Source organism: Lissotriton vulgaris, chromosome 11 (assembly GCF_964263255.1).
Source record: "Lissotriton vulgaris chromosome 11, aLisVul1.2, whole genome shotgun sequence".
In the NCBI taxonomy this organism is placed as follows: Eukaryota; Metazoa; Chordata; class Amphibia; order Caudata; family Salamandridae; genus Lissotriton; species Lissotriton vulgaris.
Genome location: NC_141699.1, coordinates 844,114,863 through 844,137,635, shown reverse-complemented (window position 1 = coordinate 844,137,635; position 22,773 = coordinate 844,114,863). Strand labels below are relative to the sequence as shown.

Genomic DNA, 22,773 nt, shown 5'->3' with positions numbered 1-22,773 from the left:
TGATAGGACACTTTGTAAGGCTGAAACAGGGCACATTACCTGTAATATCCAGACGCGGACAGAAATCTAAGCTCGGAATCAGAAAGGGGGGCCCTGAACACTGCAGGGGGGCTGGGGAGTTCAGCAGTCAATTATACTCTGCCTTGAAAATAGTACTGTGCCAAAATGGCCTCTTACCCAGAGTGACTAGTACATGTCGCAGCTCAGCGCCCATCACAGAGCCATTGGCTTCTTTGTCGAAGACCCTCAGCCCCTCCACAAAGTCATCGTAGGTACCCTGGTCCTTGTTCTTCGCAATTGTCTGCAGCATGGGCAAGAACTCGTCAAAGCCAAGCATCTTGGTGTTAAGCTCTGGGAAGGAGAGAAGAGTTCAGAGGAGCAGTCACCGGCTGCAGCAGCGTGCCAGGCTGGCAAGTACACATTAACAGTGACAAACTTTAAACAATGTGATCGTCCAAGTTCCCCAAAACCCCCTTCCACCTCCAGTCACGTTTTTGTCCCATCCCAGACTGCCAATGAATATTACTGATATGGTCCATCTAGCAACTGTGAACGAGGCAGAGATCTCCAATTCAATGTGTGGCACAGGGCAGGGTAAGAGCTGAGGGCAGAGGGGTAAGAGCTGAGGGCGCAGGTGTAAGAGCTGAGGGCACAGGTGTAAGAGCTGAGGGCACAGGTGTAAGAGCTGAGGGCACAGGGGTAAGAGCTGAGGGCACAGGGGTAAGAGCTGAGGGCACAGGTAAGAGATGAGGGCACAGGTAAGAGCTGAGGGCACAGGTAAGAGCTGATGGTGAAAGGTGAGTAGAAAGCTGGCGTGTGGGGAATGAGTAGAGCACAGGATACAGATTGCTTAGTGGGTGTGTGTGTGTATTCAAAGGATAAGTAGTATGTGTGGACTTCTGTGAGCTCCCCATTCCTATCGCAATACATAATGCCTTACATACTAGAGTCACATTTTCTACAGCGTGTTCCTCCTGTCACAAATCAATATTTCAACTATTTATTAAACAATTATTGCTTGAAATAGCCTGGAGGTAGGACAACAAATGCGCATATATACCTAATTAACGGGACCGTTTCCAGTTTCCCTTTGCTGCTGCGGGGAGAGTTGCATCATAAATACCAGAAATCATGTTTCCACAATTTAATCGCCAGTAACTCCTGAAATATTTAACAATGTTAAAACCAGATCTGCCACGATTGTCACATTTTATGTAATATCCTAAATCAGATACAAGCAACACGTCGCGTCCAAGTGAAAGGGGCCCATTAGACTCTAATGCAAGCCTAAGGTTTACTAATAATAGCCAACTAGGATATAGTGAGCACTTCTGACTTGCCCCCTAAGTTCAATGCACCACAGACATAATAAGCCCCTGGGTCTCATCGTAACAGACTGTGCACTCCGAAATAAACCTTAAAATGTAGCTCCTTCAGATTCACCCAAGTTAATTTTCAACTGGGGGGTGCTCTGGCCCACGGATGAGTGGCATGTGCTCAGACCCAGGGGTGAGTGGCGGGTGCTCTGGCCAAGGGTGCGTGGCGGGTGCTCTGGTTCAGGGGTGCATGGCGGGTGCTCAGATCTAGGGGTGAGTGGGGGTACTCTGGTCCAGGGGTGAGAGGCAGGTGCTCTGGTCCAGGGGGTGAGAGGCAGGTGCTCTGGTCCAGGGCTGAGTGGCGGGTGCTCTGGTCCAGGGGTGAGTGGCGAGTGCTCTGGTCCAGGGGTGAGTGGCGGGTGCTCAGGTCCAGGGGTGAGTGGCGGGTGCTCTGGTCCAGGTGTTGTAAATTAGCATAAATGGGTTAGCGTTAGCAGAAGCCATCTAGCATTTAGAAGTTATCTTATCCACTTTTTAGAAGCCATTTTAGTTTCTGGAGGCCATCTTGGCTACCATGTGCTGCCATGTGCTCACTATGTGCTTTGTCCTACCTTCCTTTTAGCTGCGCCTGAAGTCTGCCTAGTAACAGGATATATTTAGCCTCCTCCACTTTAACGCATGCTCAGAACTGCCTGGTAGAGTCTGCATCTGTTACTGATTAGTTTTACATAGGAATGTGTTAACTACGTTCTGAAACTGTTAGCTCCTCCCACTTGGTTCTACATGTCCATATTAGGTATTCTTTGTGTGCTCACAGGAGCCAAGACTTCCCCTTTTCATGTATGCTTACTGTGTAAGTCTGAAATGTATATAAGGCATCAGCCTTCTGAATTCCTCAGACTGCCTCATTCATTTGCCATGGCTTTTGGGCGACGCAGCCTCACCTCATATGAATGTAATAAACTGTCCTTTGATATTTCAGAATTCTGTGTCAGTCTCTTACTGCTTTTATTTGAATACCACAAATGGCGAGCCAGCCAGGAGTCATCAGAGAGGTGGCTATCTGAAGGAGTGATCATCTTGCCAGGAGGCAGAAAACTACTGAGCAGCATGGGACTGGTTTCTGCAAAGGGGTATGCTGTGCACGGCGCTTCTTGTGATTCCTTGTGTCTGCGGCTCGGTGTGTTTCTGTTCTTCCTGATTTCTGATCCTCCCCAGGAAGTCACCCCTGACTGAGAACACTTTTGGCGTGAGTATTAAAATGTAACATAAAAAGATAGACTGTTAGATAAAACTTGGCAGTTAGAATTTGGACAGCTTATGTTTGGTAAAAGTAATTTTGCGGCGCCTGCTCTAAGTTTGGATGCCTTTGTTGGCATATTTGAATTTGAGATACACTTGTCTACTTTGGATTGTGTTTGACCTTTGAAGAATATGATATGAATATGATTTGATATGATTTGATTTGATATGTATGTGTTGCAACTCATATAGGCAGGTCATGCGAGGATATTTCCTCAACCTTTGATAATAGTGTATATGTTGCACTATTTTTGGCATGCCTGTTGTCTTTGGTTAAGCTCACATGTTAAAATGTGTTGCTTCTGTGAAAGGTACCATAATGTGATGTGAAGTAAATGAGCCGGCTTCCCTTAGAAGGGATACCTAAATAGGTTTAGGTGTGAAAACATATTTCTTCCTTGGTGATTTTGTATCCCCAGGGAACTGAAATATGACCATAATACATGTAAGGATCCTTTGTTCTGTGCACTTTTATGAATGGGGAATGCAGAGCGATTTTTGGTGCTCTGCCAGTCAAAAACTTGTGAATTGAAACACCATTGCCAAATGTTCCTTGTAAATATGACGTACATCTAGCATTTACAATTGGTTTGGTTTAAATTCCGTTTGTGGGTTGTCTTTTTGTTTCAGTCCTATGTGTTGACCTGTGGGTTCAATGTGTGTTTAAATGTGGGGTTTTTGTTCCTGTTAGTGTAATTTCTGTTTGTGAATAGCGTTGGCGCGAATTTATGAAATACATGCCTTAAGCGCTGTATTGTGTGTCCTGCATGTTTGAAATGTTTCTGTTTCTGTGTGAAAGGAGCTCAATGCGTGATTGTGGATTTCTTCATGTTTTCAGTCTGTTAAGGAAAATGTTGGATTAATTGATATTAGGTGGAAATTAAATAAGAAAGCAGTAATTTGCCATGTTACCTGCTAAAATAGCTATATGTTGCTTTTTAATTTATAGACTAAGCAAAGGCGCATGTGTGCAAAATGTTAAAATGCTTAAATTAGATAAAGTTAAAATTTACATTCACTAGGAACATGAAAGGCCTCAAAATGAATTGTGTGTTTGGTAGGGAAAACGAAATTGTAGCTTTTTTTACTTACATGCATTTTCATACATGTAAAATGTTGAAACTTCAGCTAAAGTGAATTTTTGCTACGTTTAAATGCATCTTGTGACACACACGTTTCTGAACAGTTTTTGTTTTCAGTAAGACTGGAAGTTCTGGGGTCAGCTTTGTGCAGGCCATTTCCTGCCTTGAGAACGGCAGCTGTTGTGTTTTTTTTATAGGCCATAAATGACATTGGAATGTTTATTTAGCATTTTAGAATAAGGGTTTTGGAGGGTTACAAAAGTAAGGTTCATTATTTTGTATCACAGGAATACATTTTACTTGCGGTTTTCCTTTCTTTTAGTACTTTTTCAAACTATATTCTTGGGTTGTTGCTCAAATGTCCTCTTTTAAATTCTGGCACGAAAATCTGTCTTGTTCTAAGTTAGGCTTTTGTGCGTAGGCTCATACATGACTGCATCTAAACTGATAGGCAAAAGATGCAGTTTGGTTTTTAAATGTGGATTTAAGCCAATTCAGATTGGGTTTAGGAAAAATAAATAAAAAAAGAAGTTATTAATAATGGAAAAATTATTTGAAAAAAAAATATGTGTTTTTTAAAATCGTTTTTAGATATTCATAAAGCTTAATACTCATACTATGACCTCCTAAAATTAAAATTTGATTTCAGTGATGTGTGAATGCATAATTAGGATATTTGCATGTTAAGGTTTTACTTGGCGCAGGCTGAAGGCTCATTCTTCTAAGCCATTACATGCGAGATACTTCATGTTTGCTCTTTGTAATTTGTAAAGCACATTCTGGGGTTGATTAATATGTAATGCAACTTCAGGATTTTCATTTCTAAATGCCCCAAAGTTAAGAGTCGAAATTCAGTTAAAATGGACTTTTTACATAGCACTCTTGTAATTTCCCATAGCCTTGCAGTGTTTCTGGCTTTCAGAAAATGCATATTTGTGTATATTACAAACTTGTGGGTTGTTATTAGTCAAGGTTGTTCTTCATAGCTTAGTGAGCCACTGTGCCCGGTGCAGAGGTTTATGTTTAATATAAGGATTGAAAATTCAAATTTTGGCAGGGCCTATTTTGCCTTTTATCTTTGTAGCGTTGATAAATGAGTACCATTGCATAGGGTGGTGGCAAACATTTAATATAATGCTGGTATGCTATGTTATTCTGTTCTGCAAATTGTTCACAGTAAATGTTTTACTAAATGAATTTTATCCCTAAAAGAAATCATGTATATAACATGTGTTTTTCAACAGGGTTGATTTTTGGAGCTTAGAAAGAGAGGGGAAGGGTTTCTGGCTGTGTCAGTTTGAGTGAGAGAATAGGAATTGGGGTCTGAAGGGCCGCACGGTTCGCCTGGCAGAGTTTGACCTTAAGGTCAGTGAGAAGGGGGTTTAGGAGTAAGTGAAGACAGATGGAGAAATGACTGCTTGGTGCAAGCTTCTCTGTCTCACAGAAAATTCAAGCTTGCACATTAGATGGGTTGCACGAGGCTTTTGTTTTTGAGAAGTGCATTCTTGACCAGCCTTGAAGAAAGGAAAACAGCAGGCCGTCAGGGGCTTTGGGGAGAGAGGGGGCCATGAGGGGCTGGCAGGCTCCCAGGGCCATGAGGGCCTTGCAGGCTCCCAGTGCCATGAGGGGCTCCAGGCTCCCAGGCCATTGAGGGCCAAGGGTCAAAAAGGGCCGCAAGGAAAGGCTGGTGCACGGGACGCAGTGCATGTCTGTGAAAGAGCTTTATTTTTGGACAGTCAATATTAAAGTGGGTTAGCATGTTATTGAAAGAAGGATGGTTGGTTAACAGTTGAAATTTTCTTTGTTATGCGCTGTGTTAGTAGTATGTTAAAAAGAGATGGGTTTTTATTATGATTTCTTTGAAATGAAATGTTGTGTGTTTTTTTCATGATTTTACATTTTCTCCCTTATGAATGGTTCTTGCTCATCCTATGGGTCACAAGCGACACTGTAAGTTGTATTTGCCAGTTTTGATAACCAGCAACTGGTGATAACCTGGCAAAAGCGGGGTGTGAGTAAAATGAAAGCGTAATTTTGGTGTAATTTTTGATTTTGACAAATTAAGCAGGTTTGGATTTTGGGTTTTGGGTCGCATGCACGCATGCGTTTCTGCTTGATTACAAGTGCCATTGTGCTTTGTCTATGCTTTTTGTGCTTACTATATATGCATGTATATTTGAGCTGCTTTTTGATATTATTACAAATTTGCCTGTGTTGTGAAGAGACATGTATGACGGTATGTGTCGCTCTACACCACGTGGTTAATATTTTCGTTCATACTAAATTTCATAGGTATGATGTTTGCATACTGTGGACATGAAATACATTCGCCTCACCAGTGGATGTTAAAATTTGACCATAATAGTATTGAAGTAAAATAAAAGAGATATACAAGACGCCACAATACTGCCCTTCTCCCTCAAGGAACAGGCAGGCCTAGATTTATATACCTATCCTTGATTGGACCTAAGGATGCAATTATAGATTTGTGGCTCTTGTTAAAAGGTGACCTAACTTTTTCATTTTTTCTTAATTTTTCATTTTTTTCCTTGAAAAAGGAACTGGACCATTAGCTGAGATTACCGTATATGGTAGTATTTCTCCCCAGATGTTGCATTGTGTCCAGACTGCAGAGATGTAATAGGAACATCCACATTATGTATAATTCCGTTTAGTATGACCTGACCAGACTGTTTCTTTCTCTTAAGACTTTTTCTTTAGGCCTATATTTTTGATGCTTTCCAGTCTGACTGTCAGCTTAGTGATAGACTGGTTCATTGATTTAAAGTAAGAAAAGTATCCCATCTCAATAGGAGACACTGTATATTCATTTTTGAAATGTGAAAATGTAATGCCCATTCTAATTAGGTTCTCAGTCCTTTTAGCTGCTGTTTTAATATTTGATGGACCACATGTGTTCTAATAATGGAAACATAGGAGTTTTGTAGCTCATGTTTTTCTCTGTTCTCACATTTTGATAAATTAGCCTTTTTCTGAATGTCCCTGATCATCTGTTTTATGTGATTTCGCTTTTGAAGTGTTCTAGATGAGGGATTTAGGACTACTTAGATTTTCTCATTGAGGAAAATGTTTAGCCATTAGATGATGCCCCTATATGTAAGGACTTCCATTCAGATAGAATGTTTATGTAATTATTTAACCTTAGATAGCAGAAGATATGCTCTCATATGGAAACCCAATTGAAGAGGCTAGAATGATTGTTTTGAGAATGATAGTGTATCTTAGATCATGATAGTCCCATGGCGTATGAACACTCTCTTGAACATTGCAGACAAACTGTTTTACAGTCCCCTTGTTAAATATTGAATTGTTTTTTGTGCTAAATTGAATGAAACTAACAATTGTGTCACATCTTCTACATCACTAGGTTCTGCAGGATATTTCAGAGTCAAAGGGAGAGTGTCCCCCTGCAGAACGAATGACCAAGACGAATTTTAACTCCTATCCTTGACAGCCATAGATGAAAGCAGGAAGTTTTGGTCTATAGTCCCAGCACCCAGTAAGGAATCTGCACGCCATCAGTGGTATTTCCAAGTTCTTTGTTCACTTTATCAGCCAGTGTTCCACGACAGAAGAAAAGGAGCCTCTTTGGTTTTGCAACAGAATTTGAATTGGAAGAAGGGCAAAAGCTACCTGTTATGTACTGGCAACCTCTGACAGTGTGTAGCCCCTCGAGCCTTTTTGCCCAAGTTTGGCCTGAGCCTTGTCCTGAGCCTTGCTCTGAATTGGCCACATCGTTCCCTTTTTCCCTTTTGCCTAATGGAAGTGCAGTGCAATGGAGAATTCGAGATTGGCAAGAGGCACTACATTCTGGTGCCCATGAGAGAGCAGCTTGAGCGTCCTCTGACACTGAACAAGGAGTGTTGGAGTTTGAAAGTGCTGCTGATTTGCTAAAGGTGTTTCTTGACAGTGTTTGGACCTGCACGAGATGCTTTGTGCCCTTGATCACGAAGAGCACATCATTTGTAGTGTCTGCCGTAGTGTCTGCCGCAGATGAGAGACACTGGTGCACTGCCTTTGAGACGTTGAGACTTTCAACTGAACTATGAGTGTTTGCCAAAAGGGGCACTCCAACGGATGCTGAGATACATTTCTATGGAAGGCCTGAAATGAAGAGGCCCATGCAGCAATGGGAGAAGAGAGTCGATGAACAATAATAGTCTGCCAGAGGGACTTGGATGGACACTGGGCATAAGTCGCGGTTATAGAAGTGATTCTTGAAAAGTTAAGATACTGGGTGTTGTGGAATTAATTTTTATTATCTTGCTTGCAGTATTTTAGAGTAGTATTCTTTTTAGTACAGGTAGAATAGAAGTTCATTCTCTGTGGAAGAGTATCCTTACACCATTTGAGAGCATTGAAGGATTGCATTGCCACTGTTTCGTATGAGTATATAGTGTTTTCTGAAAGATTTTAGGATTTGCTATTGCTTAGGGTTGTGAAAATGCTAATCTTCTCTGTAATAGTGGTCATTATTTTCTCCTACTGTTTGTATGTATGCTTATGACCTAATGTCCCGTTCTTTAGTATTCCTGGTCATACCCTTGCTGAAATGTTTAGAATGGAAATGCTTATCTAAAAATGAATTGGAAAATTGACGAAATTATGTTCAAATTAATGAGCACCTGTTTTCCATGTTCCTACTGAATCATACGAATGTCTTCAGCAAACGCTAAAACGGCCGTCTGTTGTAAATTAGCATAAATGGGTTAGCGTTAGCAGAAGCCATCTAGCATTTAGAAGTTATCTTATCCGCTTTTTAGAAGCCATTTTAGTTTCTGGAGGCCATCTTGGCTACCATGTGCTGCCATGTGCTCACTATGTGCTTTGTCCTACCTTCCTTTTAGCTGCGCCTGAAGTCTGCCTAGTAACAGGATATATTTAGCCTCCTCCACTTTAACGCATGCTCAGAACTGCCTGGCAGAGTCTGCATCTGTTACTGATTAGTTTTACATAGGAATGTGTTCACTACGTTCTGAAACTGTTAGCTCCTCCCACTTGGTTCTACATGTACATATTAGGTATTCTTTGTGTGCTCACAGGAGCCAAGACTGCCCCTTTTCATGTATGCTTACTGTGTAAGTCTGAAATGTATATAAGGCATCAGCCTTCTGAATTCCTCAGACTGCCTCATTCATTTGCCATGGCTTTTGGGCGACGCAGCCTCACCTCATATGAATGTAATAAACTGTCCTTTGATATTTCAGAATTCTGTGTCAGTCTCTTACTGCTTTTATTTGAATACCACACAGGGGTGAGTGGCGGGTGCTCTGGTCCAGGGGTGAGTGGCGGGTGCTCTGGTCCAGGGGTGAGTGGCGGGTGCTCAGGTCCAGGGGTGAGTGGCGGGTGCTCTGGTCCAGGGGTGAGTGAAGGGTGTTCTGGTCCAGGGGTGAGTGGCGGGTGCTCTGGTCCAGGGGTGAGCGGCGGGTGCTCTGGTCCAGGGGTGAGTAGCGGGTGCTCAGATCTAGGGGTGAGTAGGGGTACTCTGGTCCAGGGGTGAGAGGCAGGTGCTCTGGTCCAGGGACGAGTGGCGGGTGCTCTGGTCCAGGGGTGAGTAGGGGGTGCTCAGATCTAGGGGTGAGTAGGGGGTGCTCTGGTCCACGGATGAGTGGTGGGTGCTCAGATCCAGGGGTGAGTGGCGGGTGCTCTGGTCCAGGGGTAAGTGGTTGGTGTTCTGGTCCAGGGGTGAGTGGCGGGTGCTCCGGTCCAGAGGTGAGTAGCAGGTGCTCAGATCTAGGGGTGAGTGGGGGTGTTCAGATCCAGTGTTTAGTGGCGGGAGGCAGACACGGTGTAGTTGTTAGTGATTCCTGCAGAGGTCCTGTGGTGATGGCAATGTCCAGTGTAGGGGTGAATGACTGGTGCCGAGGACCAGTGCGGGGGTGAATAATGTGTGCGGGGTGCATAACGTGTGCGGGGGTGCATAACGAGTGCGGGGGTGCATAACGAGTGCGGGGGTGGATAACGAGTGCAGGGGTGAATGAGGGGCGCTCGGGTCCAGTGTAAGTGACAGGTGCCGGGGTCCAGTGTGAGTGACGGGTGTCGAGGTCCAGTGCAGGGTGAGAGATTCAGGTTCATCCCAGCCACTCGTTCGTCTAAACCTCGCTCTCATCCAGCACGACTCCGCATCTCACCCGCCCAGTATTACAAAATATTCCTGCGCCCACCTGTTCGTGAGCCGGAGGGGTGACAGCGAGGGGGTGAGCTCTCCGTCCGGCATATCCCGGCTCAGGACGCCTCCGACAGACAAACACTCACTGAGTAATTACAACACCTGGCTGCTCCGCTCCATCACAACAAACTTCGCCCAACCGGAAGTTGCATTCTGAAGGAATCCGAGCTTGGAGCCGGCCCGGCCGGGTCTGGTTCCTCTGGAATGCGGCTCCACCGGCGCAGCCTCGACCCAGGCCTCGGGGGGATGGACGCGGGCGGGCCACGGGCGCCTGCTCTGGGCACCAGGTTCAGGCAGAACAGGGAATGGCGGGTTCCGTCTGAACTCAACAAGAGAGCAGCCGCTGGGCGGCGCGCCTGGCGTTTACAAGAGAGCGCCAACCTGCCAATCACTCCCAAAAGACAATGAGGCATTGCCCTGGCTGCCGTAGCCTGCCAGGGAGAAGAGCGCAGGAGAGCATGGCAGGCAGGGGGACACAATAATCGAGTGAAAGCTACAGACGTATGCCAGCTGCACCCTGGCCATCAGACCCATCTCTGCCCGCCAGCGACATAATCTTCGAACTTCGCCCTCTAGTAGCAGCGCACACACCCGGTCTACCCAGCCCATCATCATCCCAGGCTGCGCACCTCACCCATCGGTGCCAGCTAAACGAAAACTGTTTAACCGGACCCCACATACCCTGTCGTCGGACCTACCCTCTGGTGCCAGCCACACAGCGGCGGCTGACCGGCACCGGCTAGACTTGGAACCGCATTCTCCCTTACGAGCCAATCTCTTGAGAGCTCCACGTTTCTTGGGGTAAATCCGGGACATTCAACAGTCACCCACCTCGAATCATCCCACCCGCCCGAGCTCCATGAAAAAAATGGCGGCCGCAAACATCTGGCCAAAAAAAAAAAATTAAACACCCACAATGGGCCCACCTCTTCGTGGCGGCAAAAAATGGCGGAGAGAGAAAAAAAAATCACAGGAACGCCCACGAATCTGCTCGGGCAATAACAGACAGATGTCCCTTCCAATGGCTAGCCTCCATTTATGGAGCTAGCCAATGGAAGAGCAGGCGGGACAAAGCACCCATACTGCTAAACAAAAGTTTTCGCCTGCGCGAACGCTGCTGCGCAGCGGATCGCCAGGCGAAACCTAAAAAACAGAAGCTGTCTATCTAGAAACATACCTTTTTTTGACCGCATTGCCATTTGATCCAGGTTTTCTCAATTTAGTTTTTTTGCCAACAAACGCCCCTCCAACGGGTTTATTAAGCGATTGCATCATCTTTCTTTTCATCCACCTTCCAGCAGGCCCACCAAATACCAGACTTGTCTGGTAGTCGACAACAATTCCAAGTCTCTTGCGATCCGCTCCTTGAGATCTGGCAAGGCACCGGGCCCCAATGGAATCCCGGCTGAGCTCTACAAGATACGGCCCGATGTGATCTCCCCGCGTCTTCGTGCTATGTTCCTAGAGGCGAGAGACGCCGGCGTCCTCCCACTCGATCAGAGGGTGGCCACTATTGTGGTCATTCACAAGGACGGTAAACCAAGGGACGTGTGTCGTTCATATCGGCCTATCTCCCTGCTGAACACCGAACCAAAGGTTCTCGCCAAATTGTTGGCTAACCGACTGGTTGGGATTATTGGCGACCTGGTGCATCCGGACCAGTCGGGCTTTATTCCACACCGTAACACTGCCCTCAATCTGAGACGACTTCACGGCGCCCTGGCTAGGGCGCATACTCTCACGGAGCCAGCCGTGCTGGCGTCTCTAGACGCCACCATGGCGTTTGACTCCATTGAGTGGAACTATCTCTGGGCGGTGTTAGCTAAGCTCGGTTTTGGCCCGGTCTTCCTCGGCTGGGTGAAGCTCCTATATGCCAGCCCAATGGCTAATGTATCTGTGAATGGTCGCCTGTCGACGACCTTTGTCCTCCACAGGGGTACCAGACAGGGCTGTCCCCTGTCGCCTCTACTATTCGCCCTGGCTCTCGAGCCCTTGGCGGCCACTCTGCGCTGCCACCCCGACCTCCATGGTATCACCTGGGCACCGGACTTTGAGGACCGTATCTCCCTCTATGCGGACGACATCCTCCTATACCTGACGTCCCCATACCAGTCACTCATCGTCGCCTGCGACGTGCTTGAACACTTTGGGAGATACTCTGGCCTGATTATCAATTGGGCCAAGTCCTCCCTGTACGTATTGAAAGGGGACACGCCGCGCCTCCCTAGAGGCTGCAACATCCAGGTGGCCACACAGGGCTTCAAGTACCTTGGGATCTACATCTCTGGGAACCCGAAGGTTCGATACGACCAGAACTTGCTCCCTCCACTGCAACGCCTTCGACGCGACGTGGAGGGTTGGCGTAAGCTCCCGCTCTCCCTACTTGGCCGAGCGGCCCTGTTTAAAATGATGTCCCTACCCAGATTCCTGTATGTCCTACAAAACACACAAGACCCGGTACCGGCCCAATATTTCCGAGAAGTTGAGAGTCTTCAGCGGGCCCTGCTCTGGGATGGCCGACCTCGGGTGGCGATCACGAAGCTTACGCTCCCGTGGTATGACGGGGGCATAGCACTGCCGGATGTACGTAGATACTATTGGGCCTCCCAGCTTGCGGCACTCAATCACGGGTTTTACGGGCCGGTAAATAGCCCCGGTTACGCTATGGACAGGTGGCTCATGAGTGGAGGTAATTACTACCGCGCCCTTTACTCCAGATCTCTGGATCGGCGTATGTCAGGTCCCACTAAGACGGCAGTCGATCACCAAGGTGCAGGGATGGCAGGGCAGACTGACCGGTTTCACTCCCCTCTATGAGTCCGATATGTTGGGCAGGCTATGGCACACCAAGGGCTTTGACAAATGGGACCTTATCGGCATCACCAGGGTGGAGGACGTGATTTCCAAAGGGACTATTAAGACCTTCCCCCAGCTACAGACTGAGTACCAGCTGGGTGACTCGGAGTTCTTTCGATATGCGCAGCTGAGGCACGCCTTGCTCTCTGCTATGACCCCTGGGGAAGACATCCCGGAAAGCTCACCGCTGGAGGACAGAGTGCTGGATGGCCATATGCCAGATAGCGCAATCTCGCTGTCCTATAAAAAATTAATTAATGTTCGCACTGACCTCCTCCTTGGGCTACGTGACCAGTGGGTGGCGGTGGCCTGGAGATCGATGAGGAAGACTGGCAGAGTGCAGTGTCCTCCCCTAAGGAGGTGGCCATCTCATCCCGGCTTTGTTTGGTCCAATTTAAAATCCTGCACAGGGTGTACATTACTGGCCCCCGCCTAATACACATGGGTTACTCGCCCGACGGCCTATGTCGTCGAGGCTGTGGTGCCCTCGCCACCTTCTTGCACATCCTCTGGGAATGTCCTACTGGAGGAGGATTCACAGGGTCATGAGTGAAGTGTCGGGTGTGGGGATTGTGGCGGAAGCCCGTAGGTGCCTCCTTAATATTTGGGAGCCGACGGATCACAACACAGCCCAAACTCAGTGGGTGACCCTGGGCAACATGGTGGCCAAGAGAGACATCGCTCAAAAGTGGGGGGCCAATACGGCACCCTTGGTGGTGCAGTGGAAGGCCAATATGGACTGGTGTATGCTCCGGGAGAAGACTGTCTATGTTGCCAGGGGTAAGCCCAACAAATGGAACAGGGTGTGGGGTGCCTGGAACTCTTACCGGGGTGATGTGTGTTTACCGCCTGAGCCTGCCTCACTGGATGAGCACCTGTCACTGTGACCTAGGACACCAACTGTATACGATACCTGAGTAATCCTGTCTTTCTTCTCCCCCCTCCTACCATCCTCTACTCTTCTGTGCTTCTGAAATGCTGGTCTCTTTCTCCTCCTGGCCTTATACTCCTTGCTGTATTCTCCTCCCATTGCCACTTCTTAGCGCCGTTTGGCGTTTCTTCACTGTTATAAAATATAAAATAAACCTGTAATTTCCTGCTGTACCTGAACTGCACTATTATGCTCTGTCTATTATGCTGCCTTGCCTCCGGGATGTCAGGCTGAATAGCTGTGTGCTTTCGTGAAATAAAGGTTTTCAAAAATTAAAAAAAAAAAAAAACAATTCCAGGTCTCTGCATACCGCCATAATCCTGCAAATTGATAACATAAAATTAGCAGAGAGTATGCAGATAAGGCAAGTTACATAGTGTGCAAAAATGTGTTAACAGTTTTATAATAATGGCAGGCATAATACAAGAACCAATGTTGGGTGGTCAAGGAATTCGTAGGCTAAGCAGCAGTTGTTGCCATTCTGGTAGGTGTAGATACTTCTTGGCTACAATTCTGAAAACTGCAGTAAGGACACTGCTGTACAGGTTTTCATTTGCATTAGTGAGCTTGAGAAATAAAGAAGATAAAATGCTTATAAACATGTGTGTGGTTGGGTCTGGTTACGCGTGTGGTTTGGTTGTGTGTGGTGTGGTTGTGTGTGGTGTAGTTGTGTGTGAGAGAACAGGGAGTTAGAGAAGGAGGCGGGGTGAAAGAGAACAGCAGATCAGCACAGTAAAAGAGAACAGGGAGTTAAAGAAGGAGGTGGGGTGGAAAAGAGCAGCAGATCAGCACGTGAGAAGAGAAGAGAACAGGGAGTTAGAGGAGGAGGCGGGGAGCAAGAGAGCAGCAGTTCAGCCCGTGAGAAGACAAGAGAACAGGGAGTTAGAGAAGGTGGAAGAGAGCAGCAGATCAGCACGAGAGAAGAGAAGAGAACAGGGCGATAGATAGAGGGAGGGCGAAAGATAGAGGGAGGGAAGGCGATAGAGTGAGGGCGATAGATAAGGAAGGGAAGGAGGGCGATAGAGTAAGGGAGGGCGATAGAGAGGAAGGGAGGGCGATAGAGAGGAAGGGAGGGCGATAGAGTAAGGGAGGGCGATAGAGTAAGGGAGGGCGATAAAGTAAGGGAGGGCGATAGATAGAGTGAGGGCGATAGATAGAGAGGGAGGGAGGGCAATAAAGTAAGGGAGGGTGATAGGTAGATAGATAGATAGATAGATAGATAGATAGATAGATAGATAGATAGATAGATAGATAGATAGATAGATAGATAGATAGATAGATAGATAGATAGATAGATAGATAGATAGATAGATAGATAGATAGATGGATAGAGGGAGGGCGATAGATAGAGAGGGAGGGCGATAGATAGAGAGGGAGGGCGATAGATAGAGAGGGAGGTCGATAGATAGAGGGAGTGCGATAGATAGAGGGAGTGCGATAGATAGAGGGAGTGCGATAGATAGATAGAGGGAGTGCGATAGATAGATAGAGGGAGTGCGATAGATAGATAGAGGGAGGGCGATAGATAGAGGGAGGGAGGGCGATAGATAGATAGAGGGAGGGCGATAGATAGATAGAGGGCGATAGATAGAGGGCGATAGATAGATAGAGGGAGGGCGATGGATAGATAGAGGGAGGGCGATAGATAGATAGGAGGGCGATAGATAGAGGGAGGGCAATAACAGACAGATGTCCCTTCCAATGGCTAGCCTCCATTTATGGAGCTAGCCAATGGAAGAGCAGGCGGGACAAAGCACCCATACTGCTAAACAAACGTTTTCGCCTGCGTGAACGCTGCTGTGCAGCGGATCGCCAGGCGAAACCTAAAAAACATAAGCTGTCTATCTAGAAACATACCTTTTTTGACCGCATTGCCATTTGATCCAGGTTTTCTCAATTTAGGTTTTTTGCCGACAAATGCCCCTCCAATGGGTTTATTAAGGGATTGCATCATCTTTCTTTTCATCCACCTTCCAGCAGGCCCACCAAATACCAGACTTGTCTGGTAGTCGACAACAATTCCAGGTCTCTTCATACCGCCATAATCCTGCAAATTGATAACATAAAATTAGCAGAGTATGCAGATAAGGCAAGTTACATGGTGTGCAAAAATGTGTTAACAGTTTTATAATAATGGCAGGCATAATCCAAGAACCAATGTTGGGTGGTCAAGGAATTCGTAGGCTAAGCAGCAGTTGTTGCCATTCTGGTAGGTGTAGATACTTCTTGGCTACAATTCTGAAAACTGCAGTAAGGACACTGCTGTACAGGTTTTCATTTGCATTAGTGAGTTGAGAAATAAAGAAGATAAAATGCTTATAAACATGTGTGTGGTTGGGTCTGGTTGCGCGTGTGGTTTGGTTGTGTGTGGTGTGGTTGTGTGTGAGAGAACAGGGAGTTAGAGAAGGAGGCGGGGTGAAAGAACAGCAGATCAGCACAGTAAAAGAGAACAGGGAGTTAAAGAAGGAGGTGGGGTGGAAGAGAGCAGCAGATCAGCATGTGAGAAGAGAAGAGAACAGGGAGTTAGAGAAGGAGGCGGGGTGGAAGAGAGCAGCAGTTCAGCACGTGAGAAGACAAGAGAACAGGGAGTTAGAGAAAGAGGCAGGGAGGAAGAGAGCAGCAGATCAGCACGTGAGAAGAGAAGAGAACAGGGCGATAAATAGAGGGAGGGCGATAGATAGAGGGAGGGAAGGCGATAGAGTGAGGGCGATAGATAAGAAAGGGAAGGAGGGCGATAGAGTAAGGGAGGGCAATAGAGAGGAAGGGAGGGCGATAGAGAGGAAGGGAGGGCGATAGAGAGGAAGGGAGGGCGATAGAGTAAGGGAGGGCGATAGAGTAAGGGAGGGCGATAGAGTAAGGGAGGGCGATAGATAGAGTGAGGGCGATAGATAGAGCGAGGGCGATAGATAGATAGAGAGGCAGGGCAATAGAGTAAGGGAGGGAAATAGAGTAAGGGAGGGCGATAGATAGATAGACAGATAGATAGACAGATAGATAGATAGAGGGAGGGCGATAGATAGATAGAGAGGGAGGACGATAGATAGATAGAGAGGGAGGGCGATAGATAGATAGAGAGGGAGGGCGATAGATAGATAGAGAGGGAGGGCGATAGATAGATAGAGTGAAGGAGGGCGATAGAGGGAGTGCGATAGATTGAGGGAGTGCGATAGAGGGAGTGCGATAGATAGAGGGAGAGCGATAGATAGAGGGAGTGCGACAGATAGAGAGACTAAGAGGGAGGGCGATAGATAGAGAGAGGGAGGGCGATAGATAGAGAGAGGGAGGGCGATAGATAGAGAGAGGGAGGGCGATAGATAGAGGGAGTGCGATAGATAGAGGGAGTGCGATAGATAGAGAGACTAAGAGGGAGGGCGATAGATAGAGAGAGGGCGATAGATAGAGAGAGGGCGATAGATAGAGAGAGGGAGGGCGATAGATAGAGAGAGGGAGGGAGCTAGATAGAGAGAGGAAGGGCGATAGATAGAGAGAGGGAGGGCAATAGATAGATAGAGGGAGTGCGATAGATAGAGGGAGTGCGATAGATAGAGGGAGTGCGATAGATAGATAGAGGGTGTGCGATAGATAGAGGGAGTGCGATAGATAGATTGAGGGAGTGCCAGAGATGGAGGGAGGGAGGGCAATAGATAGAGGGAGGGAGGGCGATAGATAGAGGGAGGGAGGGCGATAGATAGATAGATAGAGGGAGGGCGATAGATAGATAGAGGGAGGGTGATAGATAGATAGAGGGAGGGCGATAGAGTAAGGGAGGGCGATAGAGTAAGGGAGGGCGATAGATAGATAGTGAGGGAGGGCGATAGAGTAAGGGAGGGCGATAGATAGAGGGAGGGCGATAGATAGATAGAGGGAGGGCGATAGATAGAGGGAGGGCGATAGATAGAGAGAGGGAGGGCGATAGATAGATAGAGGGAGTGCAATAGATAGAGGGAGTGCAATAGATAGAGGGAGTGCGATAGATAGAGGGAGTGCAATAGATAGATTGAGGGAGTGCAAGAGATAGAGGGAGGGAGGGCGATAGATAGATAGAGGGAGGGCGATAGATAGAGGGAGGGCGATAGATAGATAGAGGGAGGGCGATAGAGTAAGGGAGGGCAATAGAGTAAGGGAGGGTGATAGATAGATAGAGAGGGAGGGCGATAGAGAGAGGGAGGGCGATAGATAGAGGGAGGGCGATAGATAGCTAGATAGAGGGAGGGCGATAGATAGAGGGAGGGCGATAGATAGAGAGTAAGGGAGGGTGATAGAGTAAGGGGGGAAATAGATAGAGAGGGAGGGGGGCAATAGATAGAGGGAGGGAGGGAGGGCGATAGAGTAAGGGAGGGAGATAGATAGAAAGGGAGGGCGATAGAGAGGCAGGGCGATAGAGTAAGGGAGGGCGATAGAGTAAGGGAGGGTGATAGATAGATAGAGAGGGCGATAGATAGAGTGAGTCAGGGAGGTAGAGTGAGTGAGGGCGGTAGAGTGAGGACGGTAGAGTGGGTGGGAGCTGCAGGACACTCCAGACCTGGGGGTCCTGCAGAGACAGGGACTGTTGCAGAACAACGGTGGGAGCTACAGGACTCTCCAGCCATGGGGGCCCTGCAGAGGTAAGGACTGTACCAGGGCCATTGTGGGAGCTGCAGGATCTCCAGACCTGGGGGTCCTGCAGAGATAGGGACTGTACCAGGGCCTTGGTGGGAGCTGCAGGACTCTCCAGACCTTGGGGCCCTGCAGAGGAAGGGACTGTACCAGGGCCACGATGGGAGCTTCAGGGCTCCAGACCAGGGGGCCCTGCAGAGTAAGGGACTGCACCAGGGCCACGATGGGAGCCACAGGACTCTCCAGCCCTGGGCCCTGAAGAGGAAGGGACTGTACCAGGGCCACGATGGGATCTGCAGACCTGGGGCCCTGCAGAGGAAGGGACTGTACCATGGCTATGGTGGGAGCTGCAGGACTCCAACCTTCATATCAACCATACACCTGTCCGTGCAGGTCACCGGCTACCGCTTGGTAGTAACGTGGAGTTCACTAAATTCAGTGTTTTTAAAGTTGATATTTAAAATGAATGTCTAGATCGACAAAGGGAAGCTGCAATAGTACAGTTTGCACAGTAATGGAATCAAAGTGTGTGTGGCTGTGTAGGGTAGTGAAACAAAAGTGGATTTTGTTTGTGGGATCAGCCCTTTAGATCTAGAACAGGTGATAAGGCTTTCCTTCATAATAAACCTCTGACTTCTTTTTCCAGTGTAATGGTCACACTGACTTCTTCTGCACGGGTTAGTGCATTACCAAACAAACTGTTAATAGTAAGTATACATGACGCACACTTTATACAATTTTAAGAATGACGTTGTTTAGTTGTAAAGATGCTCTGGGCTTAAGCATCAGTTAAAGTATAAGGGGTCTAGCAGACGAATAATTTATATTTCCAATAGTGGGACATGCAGTGTGTAGTAAGAACGCACCACACATTAAAGAAGTTCAAAGGGTTTTATTAAGTCATAAACCACATGTGCTCCCAGCTGGACGGCAGGTCGCGTCGTCAACATTCCAATGCTGCCTTCGGTTGACAGCTCGGGCAGAACCAAGGGGGAAAAGGAGGGAGGGGGGAAAACAGCAGGTGGGAGAAACCAACCAGTAAGTTACAACACATCTTCCTCCCTGGGGAATAGGGAAGGCAGGAGTGGGAACAGGGGGGAACAGTAAATCATCCTATACTTGTGGTCCGCATTGCAGACTCTTTTCTAGGTCAGGGCCTAGGTAACTGATACCTGGTTCACCCTCAGGACCCAAAGTGCGTTACCTCATGCTATACTGCCCATGCCAGGACGGGGTGGTTCTTTTCCTGTGACTTTCTCTTCTCAGCCCTCGTTCTTGCCCTCTATCTCCTGACTCTGCTATCCCCTCATTAACCAGATCTCTCTTAGTATTGACTGTGACAACCCTGTCTTGGCTCCACACTTTTCCGTCCTGCATAACTACCACATTGCTCTTGACCTCCCTTATCCTCTCTGGGGCGTAGAACCTGTCTTCCTTTTTTCCCATCCTGTCCGGCCTCCTGATGTACACCATCTGTCCGCTGTTGAGATTCTTTTCTTTTGCACCCCACCTCCTGTCATACCACTCTTTGTATTTGCATTGCTTGTCTTCAATTCTCTTTCTCATATCCTCCGGATCTACCTCACAATGACTTTCTCTCCCCATCCACTGAGGGGACAACTTTGATCCCGCCTTTCTTCCTCTCTACAGCTCGAACGGTGAGTGTCCTGTGGTGGTGTTGGGGGTGGTATGGTAGGCCCATAAGGTTTCCATTACAGCATCTTCCATGTTTTTCCCCGACTTGCTGGCCAGCTTGATACTCTCCTTCAGCAAGCGGTTCGCCCTTTCTACTTTGCCATTTTCTTTGGGACAGTACAACGGCGTGCGGATATGGGAGATAGAACAGTCTTTTAGAAATTCTCTCATTTCATCTGAGATCAGTTGGACCCCATTGTCCGTTATTAACGTTGCTGGAATGCCCTCCCTCGAGAACACCTCTTTTAGGAATCGTATCAATGACTTTGTGTTGATGTTCACTACAAACTTGTGAGTTATCCAGTTGGAATAATAGTCTATCAATACCAATAGGTACCAATCTTGTGAGCCTCTTCCATGAATGGGTCCCGTTATGTCAAAGCCCAATTTTTCCCACGGTGCCAAAGGTACTTCCACTGGAATCAAGGGAGAATGCCTGGATACTTTGGACTTGTCACTGATGCTGCAAGCGTAACAATCTCGTACCTTCTCCTCTATTTCTCGGTTCATCTCCGGGAACAAATAGTCTGCTCTTATTCTTGACTTGCATAGGCTTCTGCCCAGATGGCCTTCATGCGCCAAGGTGATAACGTGCTGTCTCAATCCTCCCGGTGGAACAAGTTTTCCTGACTTCATGACAAAGTTCGCTTCCAGTGACAGATCATCCCTTACATTCCAATACGGTTGGATTTCACCTTCCACCTCTTTGCATTTTTTGTGGCCACCCAGAGCAGATGTACCCCTTCACTTTTTTCAATGTTGCATCCTTTTCCATATGCTTTTCCCAATCTTCTTTCGTAACAGCTGTTACACTTATCTCCAAGATGGTGTCCTCCACCTTTTCATCCTCTTTTCCGCTGTGAACCGGAGACCTTGAAAGAAAATCCGCCACTCTGTTCTGTTGTCCTGGTATGTATACCGCTCTAAAATTATATCCCTGTAGGCCCAAGACCCACTTAGCGATGCGCGGGGTCATTTCCTCCATGTTCTTCTTTGTGAACAGAGGCACCAATGGTTTGTGGTCCGTTTGCACCTCGAATGGTACTCCCCACACGTAGAACTTGAAGTGTTTGATGGCCCAATAAACAGCAAGTGCCTCCTTCTCCACTGTAGAATAGTTAGCTTCTGGGGAAGTAAGTGTTCTGGATGCAAAAGCGACCACCTTTACCTGCTTCTCTTCTCTTTGCTATAAAGTTGCGCCTATTCCCCGGTTGCTGGCATCTGTGGTAATTATTATCTCTTTTCCTTGATCAAATTTACCAGTAAAGGGTGCCTGTATGATCGCATTTTTTATATCTCTGAATGCCATTTCTTGATTCTCACCCCATTTGAAAATGCTGTCTTTCTTCACTAGTTCTCTCAATGAATAAGTTCTGGTGGCGAAATCTTTAATGAATTTCGCCATGTACTCTGCCAGGCCCAGAAATGACACCAAATCCTCCCTGTTAGCTGGTGTTGGTGCATCTCTGACGGCGTTGACCAAATCACATTTAGGTTTTATCCCTTCTTCGGAAATGGTATGGCCCAGGTAATCCACTGAGCTCACCCCAAATTTGCATTTGCTCAACCTGGTGGTGAACCCCACTTCCATCAGCCTCTTTAGCACTCCTTTTAAGTTCTCGCTATGATCCTCTTCACTTGACCCATAGATAAGGATGTCATCCTGGAAGCACATTGTTTTTCTGCATTCTCTGAGGATGTGCTGCATCACACGCTGGAAGGCCGCCGCCGCCGACGCCAAACCAAAAGGCATCCTTAGAAATTTGAAGTTGCCAAAAGCAGTTGTGAACGCTGTCAGAGACTGCGACTCGGGGTGCAGCTCTATCTGATAGTAGGCCGAGGACAAATCCAACACACTAAAACAATTTGGCCCCTTGTATGGTGCTCAACATCTCTCCAATTCTCAGGAGGGGGTACCGGTCAATCAGAATATTTGCGTTCAAGTCTCTCAGGTCTACGCACAGCCTTATATTCTTTCCTCCATCCTTGGTTGTGGGAACGACCGGAGCCAACCAAGCAGAAGTCTCTATCTCCTTGATTACCCCTTGGCTGACCAATTTGTCCAACTCGTTTTTCAATGGTTCTTTCATACGCAGAGGAATAGAACGTGTTTTATGTATGACTGGTACTGCCCCCTCCTTTAGCTGTATTCTGTGCATATAGTTCTTTAGCATACCCAGTTTTTTGCTAAAAAACACCTTAAACTCCTGAGTGAGATCTTCCGCAATACTGGGGGGCTCTACTAACAGCACTTGCTCCTTGTTATTGGGATCTAGCTTGATTCCTAGTTCCTTCTGATGCTTCCAACCCAGGAGATTTGAACCTCTCGTGGTTACATACACTTTCCCTACTGTGTGCCTATCTTTAAAAGTAATTCTCATTTTTGTCATTCCCGCTAGTGGTATTCTTTCCTTGAAGTACCCTACCGGATTTATGTCTGCTTTCTCTAGCTCCACCCCATGTCCAGCAAATTTCTCATCAAACTCCCTTTTTTCTATAAGCGTGTAAGGAGAGCATGAATCCGCATAAACATCAATTTTTTTTCCATCCAAAGTAATTTCGCACTTGGGATAATCATTAGACTCATTTTCCTCATCATCTCCCACCTGGAAAATGAAGGTTTTCTCTCCCCCATCCTCCATTTCAACATTATCCACCATATGTACTTTTTGGTTGAAATTCTTACACACCTTGGAAAAACGCCCCCTTTTGTTGCATTTTCTACACAATACATCTCTGGCTGGACACTTCCAGTTGTTTGCTAGATGATTAGGGCTACCACATTTGTAACAAAATAATCCCTGT

At 47.1% G+C, this 22,773-nt stretch overlaps 1 protein-coding gene across 2 annotated transcripts in view; it reads right to left on the bottom strand.

Moving 5' to 3' along the window:
• LOC147683579 (myosin light polypeptide 6-like) overlaps positions 1–22,773 on the bottom strand; it is a 37,741-nt gene that overhangs the window by 5,620 nt on the left and 9,348 nt on the right. For both annotated transcript variants that reach the window (XM_086944876.1, XM_086944877.1), the window contains exons 2-3: positions 15,535–15,724; positions 178–351 (exon numbers count right to left, since the gene is read on the bottom strand). In XM_086944876.1, the coding sequence (XP_086801002.1) occupies positions 178–351; positions 15,535–15,712 (352 nt within the window). In that variant the 5' untranslated portion in view covers positions 15,713–15,724. The remainder of the gene's footprint in view (positions 1–177; positions 352–15,534; positions 15,725–22,773) is intronic.